Genomic DNA, 25,751 nt, shown 5'->3' on the forward strand with positions numbered 1-25,751 from the left:
CCACCCCCCCATCCGCCCGTCGATTTCATTTCTATTCGCTACTCCCACCGCTTGATCCGCGACACAAATGGATACCACCGTCGCCATCCAGAGGGTACGGTCGCGGGAACTGCGCCGCCACCGCCGGCCGCTGCGGCTGGACCCCGTCGACGACGTCCACGAGCTGCAACACCAAACCTATCGGCTGATCGTGCTCACGCCCAAGCGGTGGTTCCACGACTGGCACATCGACGACGAGGCCCATCATACCATCAGCGCCGTCAACGCCATGGTGCCGCCGCCAGTTCGAAAACACCGCCACGGGCTGACACTGAGCCATCACCTGCGCCATACATTTGAAGTACCCGACGCCCCGCTACCGCAGTATTACGATAGCAACTCCCGCAAGGGCAGCAATGAGACCGGCAATGGCCTGGTGCTCACCAACGAACGGCGTTCGCTGGCACAGCTGGCGCAACTGACGCAATCGCGCCGGTCCCGCGAAGAACGTCATAAAGAACGCCATCAGCGCCGAGCCCGCTCCCAAGACGGCCGCCGCCGGTCTCGTCGTAATGATGACGACGACGCTCAGCTGGTCCGTCTGCGCAGAAGACGTAATGACGATGATAACCAGCTGATCAGACTGCGCCGACGCCGCAAGGACGATGACGATACCCAACTGATCCGTCTGCGCCGGCGCCACCGAGACGACGACGACAACGTCCTGGTCCGTCTGCGTAGGCGCCATCGAGACGATGATGACGCCCAACTGATCCGCCTGCGGCGGCGTCAGGACCGCCTGGAGGAGCGGCTGTTGCGCCTGGTGCGCTCATTCGAGCTGCTTCGACTGGCGGGGAGACGGTTACGGCGAGTGCCGCTGGGGAAGATTCTCCACGGGGTGAGATTACCCGCTATTCCGGCGACCAAAAAAGAAGGGCGTATCCAAACATTAACTGGGGCTCAAGAAGTGACCTATAAACGTCTTTGGGCTGAGATCCTCTACGCTTGGGGTTACCCGATCGATATCGATATCCTGGACATCGGGTACCTGCTGTGCTATGTCCCTTCGCTGCTGACGATGAACCGAGACAATTACGTGCTTGTGCGCTCGGTGACAAGGGCGCTGGGTAAGCTGACGAAGCTGACGAAGCTGGGGTTCTCGCTCTTCCGCCTGAGAACTAAAGACGACTCGTTGCGACAAGTGAATACCCAACGGCTGGGGCTGCCGCCGCCAAATCTGAGACGGATGAATGAAATCATGTACAGTCGCCACCGCTACGAGCCGATCGTGTGTCCCACCGATCCCGTGATTAACGCCTACGTCAACGTATTTAAGCTCTCTTACGAATTCGCCAACGACTATATCCCTCTGGATAACGAGGATAACGACCCCAGTGACGATGAAGAACTCCATTTCGAAGTCGCCCTGTTTGATCTGTTCAAGACGGCTCAGCTGGAGCCTAAGCCAAGAGTGACCACTCGTACCCCGCCTACTTCGTCAAGTAGTATGAGAGTGCCGTTGATCGGCGAGGACTTTAAAGTTTACAAGTACGGCGATGTCCCCAAGGCGAGAATGGTCCAGCACCCAGAGTCGAACCCTGACCTTCAACGGTACCCGCCCATTGTATTCCAAAAGCAATGGCTCGCAGCGTGTCGCAATGATTTGCCCGATAACTTTATCTTACGGTTTGTCAGAGCTCGCAAATGGGACGTGGATAAGTCGATCAAAATGCTCTCGGAGCTGATCGCATGGCGGTTGGAGAACCCGGCTAACGACTGGCTCTTTGAAGGTGACGGCCCTCTGTACCTCCAAGGCCGCAACCAAGGGATGATCCGCAATTTCACCCGCGAGAAGCTGTGGGTATCGGGTGTTGACCGTGAGGGTTGTCCCATTTTCTGGTTCCAAGCTCGTAAACACTTTGGCCTGGACTCTCCCGCTCCCGAGACTGAGCGGTACGCGGTACTCCAGATCGAATGGGTGCGTTTATTCTTGCAGGAAGTGTCTGATGGTGTCGACAACTGCTCCATTGTGTTTGACTTAACTGGGTTTACCCTTAAAAACGCTGACTACTCGGCAATTAAGTTTTTGGCGGTGGTATTTGAAGCCCACTACCCTGACTGCTTGGGACGGGTGGTGATCTATAATGCCCCCTGGATCTTCTCCACTGTGTGGAACATCATCAAGCACTGGTTTGACCCCGTGGTGGCGGCTAAGATCCATTTCGCCAAAAACTACCAGGAGCTTAAAGAACACATCGACCCCATCCACATCCCCACTGAGTACGGGGGTAAGTCCGTCAGTGCGCCCGAGTACCCCGTGCCCATGCCGGGCGATGACCGCCCCCCGTTGAAAAAAGACGCCGAGTACCGCCGGTTGCGTCTTGAGCGTGACTGGCTTATCATGAAGTTTTTGACGGCGCTGGTAAAATGGGTGGAGGCGATCGACCCCGACGAGCTGGAGCGCTACCTACAGGAGAAGATTGCGTTGAACATCGCCATCTCTGAGAACTACTGCAAGTTGGACCCCTACATCCGCTGTCGCGGCATCTACGACCGTAACGGCACCTTAAAAGTTAGAAGTTAGAGAAATACACTTTTCGCCCTGGTGGCAACCGATGACTAAACGTCGTAGCGTGAGACTGGTATAACAATACCCACTCACGCGTCACCACTAAGTGTACAAAAGCAAACACAACATAAAACCAATGTCTCTCTATTTTCCCTGGTTGTGAGGTCATCGGGCATCGATCACCCCATCGCGCTCGTGAGGTATTTATCGCTTCACCAGCATATTTGACATGTTCGAGTACGCCACCCGTGCAGGTGGGTGACGGCGACCGCACACAACTCCGTGCCGGCGGGCGCGACCACCGACAGCCACCCTGCACAGACCCCACTTCTCGCTAAACATAGACCTGCCGCCGAGGGTCAAAGCAACTTTATTTACTGAGAGAGTGGGGGGTCCGTCCCAGGGTGGTGTGGGGGCCGTACCCGTGAGAGGCGGGATTTTTCTCTTTTTTTTTTTCAGTGAAATATTTATGGTACCTCTTCCTGTACACAGGCGATTGCCACACCGGCCTTTGTGGGTGATCGCCGGCTGGAGTCGCCAGGTGAGGTGTTATCGCACCGATGGTGGAGTGCGTAGCGTTAAATTCACATGGGCCACCCTTGGCGGGCACCGAGCCAAAACCATGCAGGACGAAAACGTCACCGTGAACGGGCCAACGGGAAGGAAGAGACTGTCACCAGGTTTCGTGTTTTCTTCCATTCAATTTGTATTGGGTTGGGTGACCACTAGTGTTGCTAGGACGCTGGGCGGCGGCTTCAATCAGTGGCCCGGTGTCATCTCGCTTACGACCAGGGCCGCCACGCGTATTGCCTCAAAGGGGAAAACTTAGGGTCGTATGCAGGTGACAAATCGCCCGTCACTCCCAGCGTATACTTAATTGCCCTACACTGACACCAGCTCGTCCACCCCGTTTACACGGCTAACCCATCCCGCAATATGTCTTCGATCAGACGGTTCGCCTCCAAGCCCAAGCGCATCGTCCGAAAGCTCACCATCCGCAGTCTAGGCCGCGGCAGAGACTCGCTGGCTCCCACGCCCGCCAACGACTCCGATGGCACCTACACCCCGAGTCATAACCGTCAGCGGCTGGGGCTCAACCACAACGACTTCCCCAATGCCACGGGGCAAGAAGTGACTCCGGACGAAGGCGGCTCTGATACACTGTACGATAAGCTGGCGGGGCTGGTGCTGCTCAGACTGCCGAGAACGCTGCTGCTGGTGCTGAGACGGCCCCGAGACACTCATGAAGTGAGCCCGTCAAGCTCGCTCAGAAGCGCCACCCGCCTGGTGCTGCCCCGATCGAAACCCCTGGTGAAAAAGCGCTACAGTGTCTATAGCGAGGGCCGCTCCCGCAATAACCGCAAGCGTAACCTGACCAGCAACCGCAGCCGGCTGCGTCTGAAGAAAACGGTGGCGGCGAAGGCCCCCGCCTACCCGTCTCACGCGGGGGTCAAGTACCGCCCCGATCGCATCCAGTCGCTCTCCGCCGACCACGAAGTTGTGTTGAAGCAGGTGTGGTGCTATCTTCTCAAATACTGGGGCTATTCGGTGGACATCGACCCCGCCGACGTCAAGCACCGCGAGCTGTTTGTGGCGCTGACGCTGACCGGCGGCCTGCTTGACCCGGCGTTGCTGAAGATCTCTACCCGCAACCTGAGTCTCTATCTGGGCAAACAAAAGTACCATGAACACACCCATGTTCCGCGTGACCTGCGCCGTATCCTTGACATCCAGGCCAAGTGCCACCAGGAACAATACCAGCCCATCGCCGAACCCCTGGACGATATCATTAATGTGTTTGTCAACTGGCACAAACTGAACTTTGAGCACAGGCCCGACTATTCGCGCGATCTCGACGCTGAAGATGCCAACGGCGTCGCTAGCGAACAGGCGCTGATACTACTGTTTGTCACCGCCGCCTCCGACATCAGCGAGCCCGACGACATCAGCGATGTCCTCAGCCGTAACGGTGACGTCCGCTCGGCCACGCCTCGTCTCAAACAGGTGAAGAAGACTCCTCGCGAAGAATACCCCCGCATTCACGAGGGCTTGGTCCAGGTGTCGCCGGAAAAGTCCCATGACGCCATGTACTTATGGCTCCGCCAGGAGTTGCCTGACGATATGGTGCTTAAGTGGTGTCGGGCGAGAAAATTCAACACCAACGACATTCTCTCGATGTTGGGGCGGACGTTGGCGTGGAGAACTCTGTTGCCTGTCGAACAATGGTTAAACGAAGGTGACAGTAAAGTCTACAACGAAGGCCAGCGTACCGGGTTCATCAAGAATTTCCTCGTGGAAAAGTCGTGGATCAACGGCACTGACCACGACCAGAACCCCGTCTACTGGTTCGAGGCTCGTAAGCATTTCGGTCTGGATCTGACTCCCCCCGAAATGACCCACTTTGTCGTGTTGTCGATGGAATGGGCCCGTCTCTGGTTCCAGGAAGTGACCACGTCTAAAGATACCCTTCTGATTGTGTTTGACTTGACTGGGTTCTCGCTCAAAAATGCTGACTACACCACCATCAAGTTTTTGGCCGAGGCCTTAGAAGCTCACTACCCGGAGCTGTTGGGTAGCTTGTTGATCTACAATGCCCCCTGGATCTTTTCCACCGTGTGGAATATCATCAAGCACTGGATCGACCCTCACGTCGCCGCCAAGATCCACTTCTGCAAGGCATTCAAAGATCTCAAAGAATACATCGACCCCGTGTACATCCCCCAGAAGTTTGGTGGGGCTGACACCTCGGGGCCCGAATACCCTGTCCCGACGAAAAACCAACTGCACCCTCCATTAGCCAAAGACGCCAACTACCAGCGGTTGATGAAAGAGCGGGACTTGTTGTACATGCGGTTTTTGGATGCTACCCGCCGCTGGGTAGAATCAACCCTGCCCGAAGTCCTGTCAAAGTACCTAGAAGAAAAGATTGGTCTCTCCACATTGCTTCTGGACAATTATCTTGCTATTGACCCTTACATTCGGAATCCAGGCATCTACGACCGGAAGGGCAATTTCAAATTGAAAAACTAACGAATGCTTTCATGAACGATAATAAACGAATATAGATTTTACCCGTCAGACTTGTAGCTAGAAGTATAGAATAAGTCGCCAATATCTGCCAATTCCTAATTGATGCTCCAAGACTACAATGGGGGAGATCCGGAAGCTGGGAATCTGACATTTAAATCATATGTCTTGGTCTGAATTATCAAAGGTTAGACTAACCCTATGGTTCGATTTCACACACTTGACAATTTTACAATTTCAGAGAACAAGAACAATACTATTTAATAAAAAACGGACCGAGGATCTTTGAGCAGCTTACGACGTCGTTTTGACAAGCAAACGGTTGTTGGGTTATTGTGGTGGGTGTTTTAGTGTTGGCTGGTTGTCATGCTGTATTTAGTGCACCCGAGACAAGCCAAAACTAGACGCGTAACTTAGATACACGCGCTCCTTAAATACATTAAGGAACTACACTACCTGTAATGGTTTTAGCAGTATCCGTTATAGAGACATAGAAAACCATCGACCCCTTATCACTAACTTCATTTAACATTTTCACTCTCCAGCATCGTCACTCAAAACCATCCCGCACTCCTATCATCAGTCGCGCGTAAATAAACAAAGTCATCAGGCACTCAACTCTACCGGCTGCAGACCACTGTCGTAACTGGCGTCAGAGGAAACCAGCAGAGTGCAAGACTCCCGTTTAATTATTTGTGACTTTCTGACCAAGTTGGTGCCATCGTCGTCATGGATCTGAGTGAGGACGACTTCCAGGTCGACTTGCGAGACCTTATCTCCCAGCTGCCAATTAAGAAGACTACCACTCGAGAACCGCCACCGGCTGTGCTGGGAGTTCACTTACGAGTACCTGACCTCGGTCCCCCAAGTCGAGTGGGGCTCTCTGAAGAGCTATTCCAAGTGACACGCAATCTACGCAAAATGGACAGAATTCTCTCGACCCCAGTCACTTACAGACGGACCCCTCGCCCTACTCGACTTAATAATGATAAGGTGAATCGGTTTATATCTACTTTGCGCCAAAGCAACCCCGATTTCGCTCTTGACGATCAATTGCGTGGGCGCTACTATGGGCGCAACGGGGATACCATGCCACCTCCGCCGGGACAGCTGACGGCGAACATGCTGTCATCATTAGATTCCCAGCTTGAATCATTTCTCGATAAAGAAAACATTTTCCCAGAACCGACGAAAAAGCTTTCCAAAAAGCAAAACCAGCAGCTGTCATCTAACGCATTAATCCTTGGCCGGGTCGATCTCAACTCAGGCAAGAGGAAACGGGGTCTGCGGACAATGTCACTATCGCCCCCTCTTCAACGTCTGCCGACTCCCTACAGTGACCAAGAAGACGCCATTGAATTTGCTCAGAGACTGCCGAAACGGCGATGTGTGCCTCAGCACAGGTTTGTCCGCCCGCAAAGGCTGCTGTTGGTGTCGGGACGGCGACATGGTATCTACATTGTGGACTCGCTGACCGGCAGTCTTGATGAAGCCACGTCATACGCCACCGAGCTCAATCTGCTGGCACCCGGAGAATTCCAGTATCCCGATAACCCCAACGAGATTGTCCATATTCCCACCGAGTCACTTCCTAAGAAAATGGCCATTATTCGCATGGTGGAGACTAAATCAAACCCATCGGAAGCCACTACTCGAGTGAAAAAGAAGGTTCAATGGAAAGAGGACCTCAAGGATTAATTACGAAGTACACGAAACTACACGATTTTGAGACATGTAAACATACTATATTTCAGCGTATATCCACCACGATGTCTCTAGCAAGCGTCACCATATATTAGCCGCACCGCGACGTTTCCAACGTAGGTATAATCGACATGAAGGTCGCGGTGGTCGGGTGTTGCCACGGAGCCCTCAATACCATATATGCCCTGATACCTCTTGACACCGAGTTGCTACTTATATGTGGAGACTTTCAGGCATTCCGCAACCCGCTGGATATGGAGGCAGCGCTGATACCACCGAAATATCGAAGCATGATGGACTTCCACGAATACTACAGCGGGGAGCGAGAGGCTCCTGTCATGACGATTGTTATTGGAGGTAACCACGAGAGCTCTTCGTATCTACAGGAGCTACGATTCGGAGGCTGGCTAGCACCGAACATCTACTATCTCGGTGAAGTTGGCGCAGTATGGTACCGAGGCTTGGTCATTGCAGGTGTGCTGGGTATATACAACCAACGAAGCTTCTACAGGAAAGCTCCCGATGAACAATTACCCTACACGTCCGATACAGTTCGCCTGGTATACCATACCAAGCCACGACAATTGCTTAAAGGCTTGTTACTTCCCAGCGATGAAATTGACGTGTTCCTCAGTCACGATTGGCCTAGTGGCATCGAACATTACGGGAACACCCGTAAACTCATCCAAAAGAAACCCCATTTCGGTCCCTCAATTGACGAGCGGCTGTTAGGGCTGCCAATAGCGATGACGTTATTGAAAAGTTTAAGGCCTCGACACTGGTGTTCAGGCCATTTGCATGTCCGGTACGAAGCAGAATACAAGCATAACGAGTCAGTTAATGCTCATGAGATCGAATTGAACATGGACGATGACTTTAATGAGGATAACACCCACCAGCGTGGTTCATCGACATCATTTTTAGCATTAGACAAACCCGGTCGCCGGCGAAGTTTCATTGGCGTGTTGAACGTTGAGCCTCAACCACAGCACTTGGGCCATCCCAGCTTGAATAGCGACCAATTGTGGTATTTTGAGCCCATGGCTCGCATCAACCACCAGGTGGATCGGCTTGGCCCGGTAGTCGGAACACCGACGGCCATCGAGAATCCGAAGGGCTGGAAAATAGGCAACGTTGTACGCGGTAAAGTAGAGCTGATGGACAGGTTTCCCGAAACACCCGTGCCCAATGATTTCTCTATCGTGGCTCCTACAGATGCCTCACTGCTACAGTCATGGCCTAACCCTCAGACTAGCCTGTATCGCCAAAGGTACGATCTTAGCATAGTCTAATGCCCGACATACTTCGCCGTTTTAAATTTAGCCTTTGTTATCCAATGTCATCGAACAGTAGAGGACGGTCACCGAGAGCAAACAACGCGTCACACATCTTACCCCGAATGGGACATTGCTATTAAGCAGGCGAGCGTCGAGCGGTCGCCCCGAGATGCCATCGGCCGCAAAGACAAAAATAAATAGAATGTGAGCCCAACTACTATCAAACGACGACCTATCTATGTTCTGATCGTGGTTAGCGAAAAAGGCGTGCTTTGTTCTGCAAACTTCTGGGACGATGGACTGACGAACTGTGTCGTAACCCCTATAATGCCCAGCAGGTTTGGTGAAGAGAAAAAAAATTGCTTTGCGACCCCTATATTCTGAGGGGAAACTGCGAACGGTCACGTGACGACCTTGACGCGCTTGCACTATGTTGTTGGGAAACATCATCATCATTATTTTTTCGGTCTTGCGAGGTTATACTTCGTGCCGGCCCGCTCGGGCGCATTGGTGGTGCATTTGTATAAGAAGTCCGGGGAACCCCACACTCTGGGGAAATCATGAACTGCTGCGATTGTCCCAGAGCATGCCACGTTTACACGAAGCGCGTGGTGGCCGGTGCTGGTCACCGTGAAACCTATACCTGTTGGATGTGCCACAAGCGGTGCAACCCGTCCTTTGCACCTCAACGAGTGCTGGTGAGCAATGATAAGAGAAACATGAAGCTCTTGGAGTTGAAAACTATGCGCATGGCTCAAGTGAACCGGACTTTGATGAGAGACGACGCTTGGGCTTGATTGATTTCTGGGGAACGATTATAGATTGATTTTATTTGGGAATACCCATAGGTTTTGGAAACTGGCAAACGGCTCATACCATCTTAATGACTTTATTTAATGAACATAATGATCTCTATTAGTTGACATTGTCTTTACAACGGCCTCAAGCGGGGTCGTAGCGGGGCACCCTCAAAGTTCTTCATCGTAGCCTTGATGGTTTGATTAAGTTAATCCTTTCTAAAAAAGTTATAGAGACGCTGTAGTTGATTGACAGCTGGTCGCGTGAACTAGCACAAAGGACACGGCACATCCACGGAGGCGGTAACCATCGCTTCGTTGCCGGTCTAGCGCGAAGTCCGTGCATCAAGCCGACAGGACCCAACAAACGCGAGGATCTCGCAATGTACAGAACTTAAGCAGCCATTGAACGTAAATGAAATCTGCAGTTCATTAAAGTGCGGGATTCGTAATATGAATGCCAGTAGATTGCCGATTATTTAGTTTTCACTCGAACCATATGTTTCTAAAACGAAGCGAGAGTTTGTTTGTTGACTTTTAAGGTCAAATAACTTCGCTCAACTTAACCTTATTATGTATGCGGTCGAGAAATTTCCGAAAGGCACACAATAGTTCGGAACATTTGTGGAGATCTACGTATAATGAGAGGTTTTCTGTTGAATTGGACCCCACTGTGGCAAAAACTCAGGGGTACTTCTAGATAGGAGGACTTATCATTACGCCTTAAATTGCAGGATGACATGTGGTGATCATAAAGGAGAAAGGATCCTTGCGACAAACTATAACTTTATCGTGATGTGACCAAACTCAGTTTGCCTCAACACCTGTCGGCTACATCTTGTTCGTTTATTTTGGCGCAAAGGTGTTTCCAAGGAAAGCAATGATCGCGCCACTTAAATTCTCCCACATGTAACAATGGCGCTCACATAGTACAACTATTTGTCGTCAAGTCGGGCCTAGTTGCTCAAAGTCAATTATCGATCCATCGAATAAACCCCAATGAAATTGGTAGTGAGTTTATAGATCAATACCTGTCCGATGCAATGAACTTGAACATTCTCCTGCACAAAATCTTCGTATCTAGGTACAGTATATCCGTTTATGAACACACTTCCACCAGAAGTGGTGGAGTTAATTGCACGTCATGTTGACCGAGTCCTGCTATTCCGGTTGATACAGCTACTGTCCCTTGATCCACGATGGCACAACGTGTACAACTATTTGCGCTGCCGGCCCTATATCATCACCATCGATAAGGATCCTCTCAATTGCAAGGCATTGGAACAGCTCGACGATATCATTCCTCATCTTGAAAACATCACGTTGATCCCTTATCAAGGAAAAAGACTTAACCAGGGTATCATCAATGACCTTATACGAAGTTTTCCCCTTAAGAACATCAATATCCATTATCCTGCTGTCAATGGCAACCACTGTCACTCCTTCGATCGTGTTACTCTGTTAAAGTGCAACGCAGACAGTCTTGCTTCAGTGACGTCGCAATTTCCACACTTGGTTCATTTGACCCTAAATTTAACTGGTACCGAACCCCATTATTTAATACCTCCATTGCCCATAACTCTCGAGAAGTTGAATATTCTGAATTGGAGTTTATGCACAGTGACACCGCCTCCGCTGGTCATGTCCCTACATTTAGAAATGGGACTGTTTGTGATTGAACCAAATGACTCAGGAGAGTTGCGTCATCTTGAGGAGTTGAAACTAAAATATGTGAAAAAGTTGTCATGGGGTGTGCAGAAAGTCCCTCAACTCTCACGATTTGGCCTGATAAAGCACTTGGAACTGGTATTGACCCCACCTGGAATTCCAGACCCAGTGGAATCGCTTTTTCAAAATGATATAAAGCCTCTGCCTCGGCCAACCAAAGTGAAACTTACAAAACATTATAACTCGTTGGAATTGGAGATTGATTTGAGTACGGATAGTGCCAGCGAAGTATTCAAATTTCCATCAGACACCTGGCGCTCTGATGTGATAGATACCATTGATTGCCGCGCTATGGGATTCCCAGATGATCTACAAGAGCTTGTCATATCCAAATTCAATATGCACAGTCTAACCCAAATGCCCTCAGAGTTGACACGTCTAGTTGCCACGGATAACTATCTACAGCATATCGATCCATTCCCACCAAAACTCACGTATTTGGATGCACTGTATAACAAGCTTGAACTGGTGAGTTTGTCTCCTTCACTCAAATTTGTCGACCTCTCAAGAAATCAATTCTCCAAAATAATGCATATACCAGCGCTGATAAAGCACTTGAACCTTTCGAAGAATAAGATTGAATCACTTGAAGGAATAAGCGGTGGGGAAAGTCTTGAATACCTAGACTTGCAAAATAACTTACTTCTGGTCGTCAATATTAGCCTTCCGAATTTGTCAGTGTTAAACCTCAATTCCAACAAGTTGGTTGATGTGAGTTTGAAATGCCCTAGGTTATCCAAAGTTTCATTGAAGAAAAATAACTTCACGAGATTGCCAGATTTGCCAGGCGAGATCATGGAGTTGGACTTATCGAATAACCTGATAACAGATTGGAGAGGACTAGCAAGCCTTCACCGGCTAAGACTGCTTGATATCTCTGAAAATAAACTAAGCTCTTTGCCGCTTGAAATTGAGCGCCTTGTCAACATAGAGTCGCTTCACGCTAACTATAATCAACTTGAGGAGGTCCACTTTGAGCACAACTCTAGCTTGAAGGAACTTCAGCTTGATGGTAATCGTTTGAAAAGTATCGATTTGACGACATTGTCACTTCAGGTTGTTAGTATTTCCAACAACCAACTTCATGAGTGTGACCTTCCTTTACTGGTGGTCAGGGTTTCATTATCTAGAAACAATATTCGTCATCTTCAGTCATTCAGAGGTTACGCACAACTTGAGCATCTTGACATTAGCTCCAATCGTTTGGAACTGGTGATCTTGCATGCCTCACTGGTGAAGCGCTTAGCGGTGTGGGGTAATTTTTTGAAAGACATAATTGTACCCAAGGAGGCCATCCCTGAAGTTTCGTTTGGTTCTGAAAACATTCAAAACATCCGAATTGGTGATAGTTTTGACCTGCTGAAAGTCATTTTCCAGAACCCCAAAGGGCTGACGGAAAACCATTGGCGCTCAGAGGTTGTCTTCAGCGATGACCGACTTCACATTCCGGGGGGCGTTGCTGTCGGAATAATCGATATTCCGCCCGGTTTACGTGAGCTCGATATCGCGATCAGTGAACTGCTGGACTTTTCTCGTTGGACTTTACCCCATCATATCAATAAGGTAAAGCTAACACGCAAGGTCAACCCTCAATTTCCTAAAGTTCGATTTATGTCCACAGAATTGGTGAAGCCACCCGGAGGAAACCATTGTTTTGCCTATCTCGATCATTTGACCTATTTGAAAATTGTTGGGCTCAATGTCAAAATGAGCCGTAGTCAGCCGATGGTCTGTCCAATGACACTTCGGTATCTTAACTTTGATTTTAATGTCAGTGATGAAATCTGGATTAAATTTAATGGTAAGGGTTCAACGAGTCTCTTCTCGCTTCTGATTCAGCTGTGTTTTCAAGATTCTGCTTCGAATCAGTTATTGAGTCGATACACGTACGATAGCATCGGCCATAACGAAAACACTCAACACTCAAACCTTCGAATCATTGAGGCACTGACGCCCCCGATCATACCCGAGTTAGGTGCAGTAAGTGAGCAGACGCTACACGCTTGCACTGAGGTCGAAATCGAGATGGCGCAAGGTACTATGCAGCCTTACCCATGGCCACCCGAAGTAATTTCATCGGTTTTCGATCCCGCCAAATGCCCACCTCGCCTTCAAGGTTACATAAATGAGCGAAAATTTGGTGTCAACAACGTCGTTTACTGGGAGTACCCTAACCCTCATTGCTTTGATGATGTCAATCCTGACTTTTGGCCTCGTACCGCTAGCATTCAATATATATGAATCGCGTAATGTATATTTATCCGTAGTAAAGTTCAAAGTTGAAACCGTCGTGGACTTCGTAATCGGCTAAAGAGATGTGATCCTTGTAGACTTGATAACCCTTTTTGAGAACAATCTTTTCCCAGTCCATGCCCATTTGAAGACCGATCATTTTCTTTAAATCACCCACAGAATCTTCCTCCAAGCATTTGACTTTTATCTTTCTACCTAGCCGGTCATTGGCCTGAACTTCGATCATTGTTGTACGTGTGATCAGCGATGGCTGGATTTACCGCGCGCTGATGTCAGTGTTTACACCAGTATCTGTAAAATGTGTTTTGAGCACAAGCCGAGTAGGATCCCAGTTCCAACAGAAGGCCGGTAAGATGTCCTACTAGTAGCACTAAGGCGTGCGATTTTTGCCAAGCTGACGATGTCATTCTTTTTCGATAACTGATGAAATCGTGGTGGCGTACAGGAGATAAAGAGATAATGGGAAACAGTGCAGCTAACCGACATTGAGGTCAAATCTGCATACACACAACAGCATAGAGACTGGTGATTGGCGTTCCACAAAAACAGCTATCAGTATTCAGTACAGTTATCGTCATTGTAGCCCTCAGAGACTAATATGGTGGCGACGTCATCTGTAGGAAGCGCGGCGTGCCTGTAAGGCTATTTATAACTAGCATTAAGTAGCATATACGCTATTCTAGCGCCAGCCTTCTATCTTTGGAATGCTTCTCGTTTAGAAGGATCATTTTTTATTTGATTTACACAAAATCCACGTTGTGCCAGCCACTCTTTTCCCCATCTCACTTACCTTAGGCCTGCCTCGGACCACCCCTGCATATAGTCCGCACTGTTGCCTGAACAATTAACCGCCTGGATCTGGACGGTTTACCTTTACCATGAGCAGTCCCAGGCCTACCGATGAACCTGTGCGTCCGGGACTTTATTACCCTTCGAAAGGCGCGTCAAAACTGCAGCGGCTGCTAAAGATAGCCTTGCCTCACTCCCAGAATCTGCCACATCTGCCTCCTAGCGGCACCAATAAACTGCCACCAGCTGGGCAGAATCCTTTGCCATCGAGCGCTGCATCTTCTCGAATAGGATTGTTACGATCCAATCTGCTGACTCGTGGTGAACCAGTGGGGCTGCCAAAACTAACGCCACTGACACCAAAGCCCCCCAAAAACCAGCGTACTCGTCTGCGGCTGTTCAATCTGGCTCCGTTCAGCTACGTGGACCAGGAGCGGTCGTACCTTCGAAAACTTCGGAACCACATGGCTGACGACTACTACACAAAGGGTATTCTGGGGGCACTGAGCGAACTGTTCGCCGAACAAGACGATGATGATGACGATGATATACAGTCGCTAAATACTGACCTACTTGGCGACATTGATGGTGATTATCTGGTTGATTTAACTTTGTCGCTGTTGAAACTCGATGATGTCAATCCCAACAAAAAGATAACACATCTAATAACGAAGGACGATGTCGATGACCCCAAGGTGCTTGAACGCCTAGAGTGGCAACTGATGTTAACTCTGGTTTTGACTGGTGATGTTTTACGCCTGGAAAAAACCAAATTTACCTCCAATACCTGGCTGGAAAATCCTCATGAGTCCCTTATGGTTCAAGCATATAAAGATAACTTGTGGTTTGGTGTACGAGCGAAGATTCTAAATCGAATCGAAAGTGAGCACCGCAAAGTCATCTCTTATCGCCGTACTTTAGTTGATGGTGTGATAGACGACATTAACAAGTTTGAGATTACGTATGACGATACTGAAAATACTCCTTTCGAGCAGGTTCGACATATTCTCGATCGCTGGGATCGACTGTGCATGCTTTGGCGTACTTTTGAGGAAATGTACAACGACAAACCTCAACTGCGTGAATATGACTTCATTAATCGCGTTGAAGCACTTCAACTGTGGCTTAATATCACTGATGCCATCAATAACCATTCAAATGCTCTTAAGGTGTGGATCGGGAACGACGAAATGGATATAACAAAGGGACGATCCTCGGCCGCCGATACCTCAAACAAATCGAATCGAATTTTTGACGATGAAAAGAAACTGTTAGCAGAACGATTGATGAAAGAGAAGGATGTTCAGACTGTATTTCGTAAGCGAATCTTTAATAACGTTACGCCTTGGATGATCAAACTGAAAGAGGCGTACATCAAGTACGGTCATTATTACGAGTTGATGAAGTTGCCCGATTATACTCACGATTTGATCAGAGTCAGTATCATTCCAATGAAATTGATCAAGGAGATCATACTGTTGCGGTTAGGTTATGCGATAAAGTTGCAGAACCCAACGTTGATGATGATTGATCAAATGATTGATGACTTTAAACTGTACATTACGATTGCTCTTGAAGTCAAGCTGGGTGTTCAAGATTATTGTAAGCCTGACCCGGAGCGAGCATGGGTATTGGGTGACCTATTTGAAGGAGAGGATAGTGATTTCGATCTGGTGGTTCTCAAATGTGTGCGGTATTACTTGCTTTTACTTAATCGAAAATTGCTTGATCTGCTGCGCCTGCCCACGAACTTTCGCACATTCAAAGAACCAGAGGAACTTGAAGAAGCTTGGAATTACTTAAGGAGAGTTGGTAATTTCATTGACGGAGGACTGGTGGTCGTTGCCGATGAGATTACACTTCTTACCTCTAAATTAATCCACCGTCTTCTTGCATACTTTAACAATCAAGTCCGTAATCCCCAGATTCTGAAGCTGAGTCTGGCCATTCAGGACATAATCCGCTGGTACGGGCTGACGACAGAAAATTTCGGCCAGTTGAGACGTAAACTTGCTCGGTTTACAGGAGAGATACTGCGCGAGTATACCAATCTGCTTGTCTTCGAAATACCCAAATCGGATGACAAAAACCTTAACAAAAACTTTTTGGATTGTCTCAAAACGCTGGGCCATTTCCTTGTATTCACGAACACGGTTGAGAAGCAAGGCACTTACTTTTTCGCATCTATGGAGCTTGCCGGAAATGAGCAGGAGATTTTGAAAATTATAACAGGTAATTACGCTGGTAATGATCCTAGTGAAACGAAAACAGTCTATCGGGATTTGTTGCAATTGAAACAGCTGGAAAAAGATAACGAAGAAAATTCAATCGGTGATCTTGATGAGCTGGTATTCCCGCTGTATTCGGATGCTCTACTGTATGTTATCGCGTTTTGTCCCCTGAAACCAATCGTATGGGAGGGTAACGTTGTGCATCTTGATCTACACGAGGTCCCTATCACAGATGTGAAAGCCGGTACAGTGGTTCTTATCTCTAAGTTACCGTACTATCAATTGCACATCACTCGTGAGAAATTTCTCGATGTTGTACTGGAAGTGATGATGGTTGATGGCAACATGAAGCCAGTTGAACAAAGATGTCTGATCGGAAAGGTACATCATGAGCTTACGAAAATCAATCGTCTTTTTTTCAAGATGTGCTTGACTGTGTTGGACTCGGTCAAGATTGTTCGCGCGAAGTGTAAAGAAATGTGTCCTCTGGGAGGTTACCAAAACTTGATTAACAATTTCTTCGTGTATGCCAAAGATTTCGGCAAGCTGTCACTAAGAAACTTGGATAGCCATCGTAAGCTGACGGTCATAATGAAGCTCATCCATCTTGCTATCGAATGGGTGAGCTTTATTGCTGATGATTGTGTACCGTCTGACAGAAAGACATTTCGTTGGTGCGTCTTGGCTCTTGAGTTTGCCATGGACATGACAAGAGGCTTTAACGTCCTTGTGCTCAACAAAGATATGTTCCATCGATTGCGTCTCAAGGTTGCACGTTGTATGGCTCTCCTTATTTCACATTTTGACATCATGGGAGCTCGACTGCTGGAAGCTGAAAAGAGGAAATTTCTCAAGTGGCTGACCCAGCGTAAGCAAATTGAACGTCTGGAAGATGAAGATTTGATTATTTCCGCCTACCAAGAAGATGTCATGCGTGAGCTTGATCAAATCGAGGAGAATCGTCGTTATATGCAAGAAAAGATTCAACTGGTCGGACGAGTTATCGATGTTACAGATCTGGAGTACCAATTTGTGACATTGCTCGCACTGTCCTTTTCACTGGTGTCAATCAGATGGCAAAAAGGAAGATTTATTGGCGGTGGTACTTTCGGTAATGTCTACGCTGCAGTCAACTTGGATACAGGGGGTGTCATGGCTGTAAAGGAAATCCGATTCCATGATTCTCAACTGATTAAAAATATTGTACCCCTGATTCGAGACGAAATGACAGTGCTTGAAATGTTGAACCATCCAAATGTTGTGCAGTATTATGGGGTTGAAGTTCACCGTGACAAGGTATACATTTTCATGGAATTCTGTGAAGGTGGATCTCTTGCTGGTCTTTTAACCCATGGCAGAATTGAAGATGAAGTGGTGATACAAATTTACACACTTCAAATGCTTGAAGGTTTGGCGTATTTGCATCATCTGGGTGTCGTGCACCGGGATATCAAACCGGAAAACATATTGCTTGACCATAACGGTGTCATCAAGTTTGTTGATTTCGGTGCCGCGAAGGTTATCGCATCACTGGGAAGAACTCGTGGTCCAAACCCACTGCGTGGGGCTAGCCATCTCAATACCATGACGGGTACACCAATGTACATGTCTCCAGAAGCCATTACCGGTGCAAACACAGCCAAGAATGGTGTGGTCGACATTTGGTCGCTTGGTTGCTGCGTCCTCGAAATGGCCACTGGTCGGCGGCCATGGCTGAACTTGGACAATGAGTGGGCTATCATGTACCATATTGCTGCCGGCAATAAACCACAATTACCATCCCCTGATCAACTAAGTCAAGCAGGTCGTGACTTTCTTTCAAAATGTTTGGAGCAGGATCCTGTTAAGCGTCCTCTGGCGGCAGACCTTTTGAATGATCCCTGGATGGTATCGATTCGACAAGCGGCGTTCGGGTCCACCGAAAATGTTAGTACTCCGCTGCTGGAAACCAGCGAGCCGCCGCCGTTGATAACTGAAAGACAATTATAGATAATATGAAATAGGCTTTTACAAAGCCCTAACGAGCTGGCTGTCTTTCTCATATATATTTGAAAATATCAACATCATTACAAAAACATGTTCGTATGAAGCAAGCAGGTTTGCTTTCTTCGCTCAGCGTTATCATTACTATTTACAGGACTTTAGGCGAGGTGTTTGTCGAAGTAAGTCTTGATCTCTTGAACCCGATCTCCTTTGATATTCACGTATCCAACTTGGGGGTTAACGGCGATCTCCAAGTCGGGGTTGAGCTTCAATAAGTCCTTCTTGAATTGGATGACATCGCCCTTGATTCTCTTGACCTCTGTTTGAATTTTTGTGTTTTGAATCTTCAAGTAAACCGGCCAGTGTTGAAACTTGGTCTTTTGAATGTGGTAGTTCCCCGTTCCAAATCCGTTGTTGGGCAAATCTGACGCCAGGACCAGCAGAAGTGCGGGTATTTGGTACAAGGAGACTTCGGGTTTCGCTAAGGAAACCCGAACGGACTTGAGAACAGCCAGGGTAGGTCTCATGGTAGTCACCAGACGCGAAGAATTTTAGGTGCACAAATGGCTAGCGATGAACGGAAAATTTCGTGGGTGCGAACCCATGCAGGTGGATTCGTTTATGGAGAAAGCAGTACTTTGACTCCACAATTTGTTGCACCCAATCAATCTGTTTTCAATTTGGGTATATATGAAATCTGTAGTTCTAGCATCTGTTCAAATGTTAATGTGAATTCGATGAAATTACATATCGCATATTGACACTTAGTTAGCATACTAATATCCATTTCTACTATATCTCCGGACCCCTATATATAACCCAAAAAACCCATTAACTATTTGAGAATTAATCTGACGCAACCTTTCCGTGGTCAGTTTGCAAATGAAGGGCATATGGTGTTTTCTTGTCGAAAGAGAGCTCACATTCTGAGCAGTCAAATCTTTCGTGAACCTTCATGTGCTTTGTAAGATTCAGGGATTCGGAAAAGCGTTTACCACAACCTGGGTACTTACACACTAATGGCTTTTCACCAGTGTGAACTCTGTTGTGAATGGATAATGAAGAATTTGCCGCAAAACGTTTCCCACAGATATTGCATTTGTATGGTTTCTCCCCCAGATGAGTTCTTAGGTGTTGTTGGAGCATATGTGTTGTGGCAAAAGTCAGGCCACATTCATCACACTTGAAAGGCTTGTAATTGGTATGAATATGAATATGACGTAGCAATTTTTGGCGTTGAATAAACTCCTTCCCATGATGGCGTACGCAACCAGTCCATTTACATGAATACTTCAGACGACCCAGCCCAACATGCTCCTCAATCAAATGATTTTGAAGATCACCAGCAGAAGCGTGCAGTTTGTTACATGTGACCCCATCGGCAATTTCCCATTTACATGTATGAGTTGGATCAATAGGTTCCTTCTTTTTAGGATTGATTTTCACCTTGGTGATTGATACAGGCTTCTTGCGAGCAGGAGATGTTACAACTGGAGATTTGGCAGCTGGAGAAGGTGGACGAATGACTTCATGTGGTTGATGATGTCCCAAATGAGCAACGAAGTTTTCCCACAGGTCTTCCATGAAATTACAATCAGCCCATTCGCAATGATAGCGTGGGCGATCTCCTTCCACTTTGACAATGTGGTCTTGTTCCAAATGAGCCATTAGCTGCTCCGAGGGTAGTTGTCTATCGCAATTATCCCATTGGCAAGTTTGCTGGTTCAAATTGTTGAACTGAATGTAAAAATCGTAGTCCAGCATTAACGGTTGAGGTGCTGGAAGTGCTGGCGGTTGTGCCTCGGGAATAGCGTTACCCACATTTGGGATGGTGGTATGAAAACATAATTGATGGTAATGATGATGGTTCTCTGTTTTAGGGACATCTTGGTCAGCAAAAGCAGGCTCTTGGTGGCATTGGTGGGGGAAGTGAAGCTCAAATTGAGGAGGTTGGATTTTTTGTCGCTTTGCAGCAGGCTCTGGTTGGTTATCATCGTTATCGATCCCTAGTTGTACACTTTCGATGATGTTCTTAAACAAAATTGTGTTGTTTTGTTGTGATTCGCATGCCTTCTGGTCACAGTCGCCAGAGGAGCCACATTCTGGGCTTTCTTGTGGTCCACAACAGTCCAACACAACCTTTCTGGGGTCCTTGATACACAGTGGATCGGTACAAATTCGGTTGGCCTCGTTGGTGAGGGCTAAATGTGGAGCCGGTGGTGCCAGCACTTCATCGCAATGATTGAACTGGCAATCATCTAACTCATCACACATGATGTCACGGCAAGCCTCTTCGTCGATGTCACACAACTGGCCAGGGTTAAAATGCTGGTCATGATCATGGTTGTGAATGTGACCATGAATGTGGGTGTGATCCTTATGCTTGTGGATATGTCCATGGACGAACCCGTGGATTCCAGGTAGTTCAGAAAACTCCATTGTCAACTCGATGTGAGGCAAACTCTTTTCCTTTGTACTTTTGGGAAACTTAGGCATTCTAAGTACCTTGGTGGTTAAGGGGAAATCCATGCTGGTATTCTGCATATAATATCAGCCTGCAAGGGCCCAATACTTTTTCGTGGCGAAGAGTCAACGAGGAGGTATAGCACTACCAAATACCTCGACCCAATTTATATCATGGTTCTGATTGCATTATTCGACACTACTTGAGTCAAAAAGGCCTGGTTTAAAAGAACAGGGCAGCGTGTTTTGAGTCGCCGCATGTAGTTGAAAGCGAACTATATGTGACTAATAAGAACAACTCCTGATTATTTGATTGATTGTGTAGTTCAATCATATGTTCTGTGTTGTGTTCCACTACAGTTTTCTTCGACCAAGGCAATACCCCAACAAATGCTAGTCAATACGGGAGCTTCACGTTTGCGCAATGACAGACTGACTTTTTGACTCTGGCGTTTCGTACCAAACAATTTTCATAAATGGACTTCAAAATAGTGAATGCCCTATTTTATGAGCTTAAACGCTTTCCAAAACAGTATATGCGAGGCCTCGCTTGCGGAGACCCTTAATATTGCAAATCTTACAATGTTTCAAATCAAAATAGCACGTTTTGCAGTCGGCAGTGTACGAAATTTCAACCACAGTACACCATGAAATCCTTGTAGCTATTTCATGATTGAGTATGGCACCAGTCTGGAGATTGAGATTACGAGTCACATTTGACAACATGTACAATCGGGGTGATGTGAATCAGAGTTTTAGTTAATTTTGGCGCCTCATTCGAAACTTGTATTCTTTTAATTTGAACGTGTCAGATGATGATTCCACGAATCAGTGTAAAACTCTACCACGAAGACTCGATCGCAAAATCGAGACCACATTTCGTTGTAGTCTAGAATCGAAGAACCAGAATTCGTCTCAGTACATCTCTCGACAGTGGTCGCAGCAATGACTGTGTATCATGTGACCAGGAAATACACTTGATATTCGTGTTATCGTTAGTCAAGTTAGCTTCATTGAAAGACGCTGTTGTTTGACCCTCAATGCTACCGCTATTTCTGGTTTCTCACACACGTCTGCTCGTCCGCGTTCGTTCGACCACCTTTTTCGCTATGTGTGCAGTCGCGAATCTTTTTCCAACGTGTCACTACCATGAAGTTGGACGTTACCAAACAATTCAGCACCAGGCTGGACCGGGTCAAAGGCATTGACTTTCACCCAACGGAACCCTGGGTGCTTATCACTTTGTATAATGGCAAAGTCGAGATTTGGTCTTACGCTACCAACACGTTGGTCAAGCTGATCCAAGTCACCGACAGTCCAGTGCGTTCGGGTAAATTTATTGCTCGAAAGAACTGGATTGTGGTGGGCTCAGATGACTTTCAAATCCGCGTCTACAACTACAACACTGGTGAAAAAGTCACCCAATTTGAAGCCCATGCTGACTACATTCGTGACATCGCAGTGCATCCAACCAAGCCTTTCGTTTTAACCCTGAGTGATGATTTAACTATTAAATTGTGGAACTGGGATCGTCAGTGGCTGTTGGATCAAACCTTCGAGGGTCATCAACATTACGTGATGCTGGTGAACTTCAATCCGAAGGATCCCAACACTTTCGCTCTGGCTTGCTTAGATAGAACCGTTAAGGTTTGGCTGTTGGGCAATCCGAACCCCAACTTCACTATGTTGGCACATGATATCAAGGGCGTCAACTATGTTGATTATTACCCTCAAGCAGACAAGCCCTACTTGATCACCTCATCTGATGACAAGACCGTTAAAGTTTGGGATTATCAAACAAAGCTGTGTGTGGCAACTCTTGAGGGTCACGTACTGAATGTCTCGTTTGCAATTTTCCACCCGGAGCTTCCGATTATTGTGTCTGGTTCGGAAGACGGTACGCTTCGTTTCTGGAACGCCAATACTTTCAAATTGGAGAAACTGATCAACTACTCTTTGGAAAGAGCTTGGTGTGTGGGTATTTTGCCAAAGCTGAACCTTGTCGCTGCCGGGTTTGATTCGGGCTTTGCCATCATTAAACTTGGTAATGAGGAACCACTCTTTTCGATGGACTCTCAAAATAAGATTATCATGGCCAAAAACCTGGATGTATATCAATCGATCATTAAGCCTCTGGCTACTGATGGGTTGAAAGATGGGGATACTATTCCTCTTGTTCAAAAAGATTTCGGCACCATTGAAGTTTATCCCCAATCTTTGGCCCACTCTCCTAATGGAAGATACGTTGCTGTTTGTGGTGATGGCGAATACATTGTTTACTCACTGTTGGCATGGAGATCCAAGCAGTATGGGCCGGCTCTTGACTTTGCCTGGAACTCCATGGACACTACCAATGCTTGCACATACGCTACAAGGGAATCTTCAACCCTGGTCAAGATTTACAAGAATTTCAAAGAGAGTTCTGTTGTTGATCTTGTATACCAAGCTGACAAAATATTTGGTGGCGCCCTCCTTGGTGTAAAGCTGGAAGGTTGCATCTCTTTCTATGATTGGGAGCTGGGTGCTTTGGCTCGACGTGTGGACATTGATGACGACATTAACGACATTGTTTGGCTGGCAGATGGTGACTTATTGGCTATTGTCACTTCCCAAGCTCAAAGCGCAGATGCTAAGGGTACTACTGTGGCTCATGAGACATACTTCTTGTCATACAATGCTGACATGTTTGAAGAAGCTCTTGCTGCTGATGCACTTGATGCTGAAGAAGGTGCAGAGCTGGCGTTTGACGTTCTCTATACATTGCCCACTCTGGAACAAATTTTGAGTGGCCGATTTGTTGGTGATGTATTTGTTTACACCACTGGTTCGACCAATCGTCTCAATTACTTTGTCGGTGGTGAAGTGATCAACTTGGGCCACTTTGATCACAAATACTACATTTTGGGCTACAAGGAAGCCGAAAATACTTTGTTCTTGATTGACAAACTGTTCAACGTCATTCCTTGGTTCATTAATGAGAAAATGCTAGTATTACAAACCATGGTGATGCGGGGTGAACTCGAACAATATGCTTCTCAGACCACCGAAGTCGAAGGTGAAACAATCCCCGATGTTAGTCAAATTACTTTGGATGATATCAGCCAGGAATATCAGGACATGTTATCTGGATTTTCCAAAACTGAACTCAATCAGTTGCTGCGCTTCTTTGAAAAGTTAGGATATTTGGGTTTGTCCTTTGCTCTCTCCCAGGATTTCGACTCTAAGTTCGAAATTTCTCTTCAAACTGGCAATTTGGCTCGTGCTTTTGAGTTGTTAAATACCTTGCAGTCGGAGCAGCCTTCAACTGCATTGAGCAACACCACTAAATGGAAGAAGTTGGGTGACTTGGCACTTTCGAAGTGGAAGGTTGGTTTGGCCCTGGACTGCTATTGGTTGGCAAAAGATTATGCCCTGTTGTTGTTGATTTTATCTTCATCTAACAATTCTCAACAATTATCTCGCTTGGCACAAGAATGCGAGGACAGCGGCCGGTATAATATTGCCTACCAAGCCTGGTGGCTTGTGGGAAACAAAGAGAAATGTTTCGACTTGTTGTGTAAGCTGAAGCGTTACACTGAAGCTGCTGTGTTTGCCAACAATTACAATCTTGAAACTAAAATTCCTGAAGCACTCTCTTTGTGGAAAAAGCTGCTTGAGGAAAAGCAGAAGACTAAAATTAGCGATCGATTAGTTTCAGATTTCTCGCTGTTACTGCTTGCTGACACTAAAACGCAGGTAACCGAAGATTTACCAAAAGAGAAAGTTACCGAGATTATCCCTGAAGATCAATTAGTCGAAGACGCATTGAAAGAAGAGGCTATTGAGAATATTATTGACGAGAAGGTAAAAGCAGAATACGCTAAGGAAGCGCCATTACTTGATTTGGACACCCCTGCCGCTGATGAAGAACCTTCTTTGATTTAAATTTTGTACGTCACAACATAACTAAACGATGAAATAGTAATAGTAAATCCTGATTTATACTGACCTATGCCTCAAAGTTTAGCCGCTTCCCACGGTGATGGAAGTGGTGGAGGTTCAGTCACCTTATCTTTGCAAACGAATATGTGGTCGTTGTGGTCTCTTTCGTAAACGACGTCACCGAATTCATTTTCTAGTTTATCACGAAGTTCTCGTGGGGGAGCCTTAGTTAAACGGCCCATTCTGACTACTAGCAGCCCACCCAAACGAAGCACACGACGGGACAAAAAGTAAGATGCCTCCGCTAAGTTTGCTGCTGCCACATTCACGTCCGTCATCGGCTTTTGTAATGCTTTGTTGGTGTTGAGGCGCATGTGAGGTCGTGAAATGGTATTCGAATAAAACCCGTACAATTGTGAAAAAGGCATACCCAAATCGCTCAATATGAGATCAACTGGCTGGTTGAATGTGGCTATGTGACGTGCCACGATGTCATGTGTGAGTTTCGAAAATATGTTGCCCTGGATGCACAGCATACCTTTCACGGGTGGAGTTGAAAACAAGATGTCAACCCCTAATAGGTGGCAAGTGTCATTAAACTTATCCTCCTCAATTCTGTGGACGTCACATAGTCGAAACTTGGAGTATTGACTCCAATTTCCGGGGGCATACCCCACATCAATCACGGTTTTGACCTCCGGGGTAAAAAGATGATGCTGCTGATCTAAGCGGTGGAGCTTGGCCTGCATTGCCATACAAACAGCATCAAACGTACGCTCCCTTGGCAGACGTTTACTGTGGATGTCGGCATGTGTGGCAAAGAGTCGAACTTGCGTTGAGCAAAACGTTCGTAGACGCGGTGATGGCATTTAGTTCTGGTGCGCCTTGCGAAACATCTTGAATATCTTACAACCATTTCAGATACATGTTCAAACGTCAAATCAGCGATGATTTTTCATTTGAGGATGACGTAAATTTTAATTGTTAGTAGTCACACTTTGTGCATGTCATAATCCCAATTGATTTATTA

General features: G+C 47.1%; 11 protein-coding genes across 11 annotated transcripts; 7 read left to right on the forward strand and 4 right to left on the reverse strand. All coding sequences in view use genetic code 12, as the record gives it.

Annotated features, from left to right (window-relative positions):
* Nucleotides 1-67: 67 nt before the first annotated feature.
* DIURU_004556 (CRAL-TRIO domain-containing protein) lies at nt 68-2,563 on the forward strand (the record flags this gene model as incomplete). Its single annotated transcript, XM_034157442.1, has 1 exon — nt 68-2,563. The coding sequence occupies one exon, from the start codon at nt 68-70 to the stop codon at nt 2,561-2,563; it is 2,496 nt and encodes an 831-aa protein (XP_034010637.1).
* A 921-nt stretch (nt 2,564-3,484) lies between these two features.
* Nucleotides 3,485-5,578, forward strand: DIURU_004557 (CRAL-TRIO domain-containing protein; the record flags this gene model as incomplete). Its single annotated transcript, XM_034157443.1, has 1 exon — nt 3,485-5,578. One exon carries the CDS (start codon nt 3,485-3,487, stop codon nt 5,576-5,578), a length of 2,094 nt encoding a protein of 697 aa, XP_034010638.1.
* A 726-nt stretch (nt 5,579-6,304) lies between these two features.
* On the forward strand, nt 6,305-7,273 carry DIURU_004558 (uncharacterized protein; the record flags this gene model as incomplete). Its single annotated transcript, XM_034157444.1, has 1 exon — nt 6,305-7,273. The coding sequence occupies one exon, from the start codon at nt 6,305-6,307 to the stop codon at nt 7,271-7,273; it is 969 nt and encodes a 322-aa protein (XP_034010639.1).
* A 137-nt stretch (nt 7,274-7,410) lies between these two features.
* DBR1 (RNA lariat debranching enzyme) lies at nt 7,411-8,571 on the forward strand (the record flags this gene model as incomplete). The annotated part of the gene is made up of 1 exon (XM_034157445.1): nt 7,411-8,571. The coding sequence occupies one exon, from the start codon at nt 7,411-7,413 to the stop codon at nt 8,569-8,571; it is 1,161 nt and encodes a 386-aa protein (XP_034010640.1).
* A 1,883-nt stretch (nt 8,572-10,454) lies between these two features.
* DIURU_004560 (leucine-rich repeat domain-containing protein) lies at nt 10,455-13,322 on the forward strand (the record flags this gene model as incomplete). The annotated part of the gene is made up of 1 exon (XM_034157447.1): nt 10,455-13,322. One exon carries the CDS (start codon nt 10,455-10,457, stop codon nt 13,320-13,322), a length of 2,868 nt encoding a protein of 955 aa, XP_034010641.1.
* A 16-nt stretch (nt 13,323-13,338) lies between these two features.
* Nucleotides 13,339-13,560, reverse strand: DIURU_004561 (ubiquitin-like protein; the record flags this gene model as incomplete). The annotated part of the gene is made up of 1 exon (XM_034157448.1): nt 13,339-13,560. The coding sequence occupies one exon, from the start codon at nt 13,558-13,560 to the stop codon at nt 13,339-13,341; it is 222 nt and encodes a 73-aa protein (XP_034010642.1).
* A 652-nt stretch (nt 13,561-14,212) lies between these two features.
* SSK2 (mitogen-activated protein kinase kinase kinase) lies at nt 14,213-18,343 on the forward strand (the record flags this gene model as incomplete). Its single annotated transcript, XM_034157449.1, has 1 exon — nt 14,213-18,343. The coding sequence occupies one exon, from the start codon at nt 14,213-14,215 to the stop codon at nt 18,341-18,343; it is 4,131 nt and encodes a 1,376-aa protein (XP_034010643.1).
* Nucleotides 18,344-18,495: 152 nt separating this feature from the next.
* Nucleotides 18,496-18,864, reverse strand: IMG2 (mitochondrial 54S ribosomal protein mL49; the record flags this gene model as incomplete). The annotated part of the gene is made up of 1 exon (XM_034157450.1): nt 18,496-18,864. The coding sequence occupies one exon, from the start codon at nt 18,862-18,864 to the stop codon at nt 18,496-18,498; it is 369 nt and encodes a 122-aa protein (XP_034010644.1).
* A 319-nt stretch (nt 18,865-19,183) lies between these two features.
* Nucleotides 19,184-20,833, reverse strand: DIURU_004564 (C2H2-type zinc finger protein; the record flags this gene model as incomplete). The annotated part of the gene is made up of 1 exon (XM_034157451.1): nt 19,184-20,833. The coding sequence occupies one exon, from the start codon at nt 20,831-20,833 to the stop codon at nt 19,184-19,186; it is 1,650 nt and encodes a 549-aa protein (XP_034010645.1).
* A 1,116-nt stretch (nt 20,834-21,949) lies between these two features.
* SEC27 (coatomer subunit beta') lies at nt 21,950-24,724 on the forward strand (the record flags this gene model as incomplete). Its single annotated transcript, XM_034157452.1, has 1 exon — nt 21,950-24,724. One exon carries the CDS (start codon nt 21,950-21,952, stop codon nt 24,722-24,724), a length of 2,775 nt encoding a protein of 924 aa, XP_034010646.1.
* A 71-nt stretch (nt 24,725-24,795) lies between these two features.
* DIURU_004566 (uncharacterized protein) lies at nt 24,796-25,590 on the reverse strand (the record flags this gene model as incomplete). The annotated part of the gene is made up of 1 exon (XM_034157453.1): nt 24,796-25,590. The coding sequence occupies one exon, from the start codon at nt 25,588-25,590 to the stop codon at nt 24,796-24,798; it is 795 nt and encodes a 264-aa protein (XP_034010647.1).
* Nucleotides 25,591-25,751: the final 161 nt, after the last annotated feature.

The sequence above is a fragment of the Diutina rugosa genome (genome assembly GCF_008704595.1).
Source record: "Diutina rugosa strain CBS 613 chromosome Unknown scaffold29_size158811, whole genome shotgun sequence".
In the NCBI taxonomy this organism is placed as follows: Eukaryota; Fungi; Ascomycota; class Pichiomycetes; order Serinales; family Debaryomycetaceae; genus Diutina; species Diutina rugosa.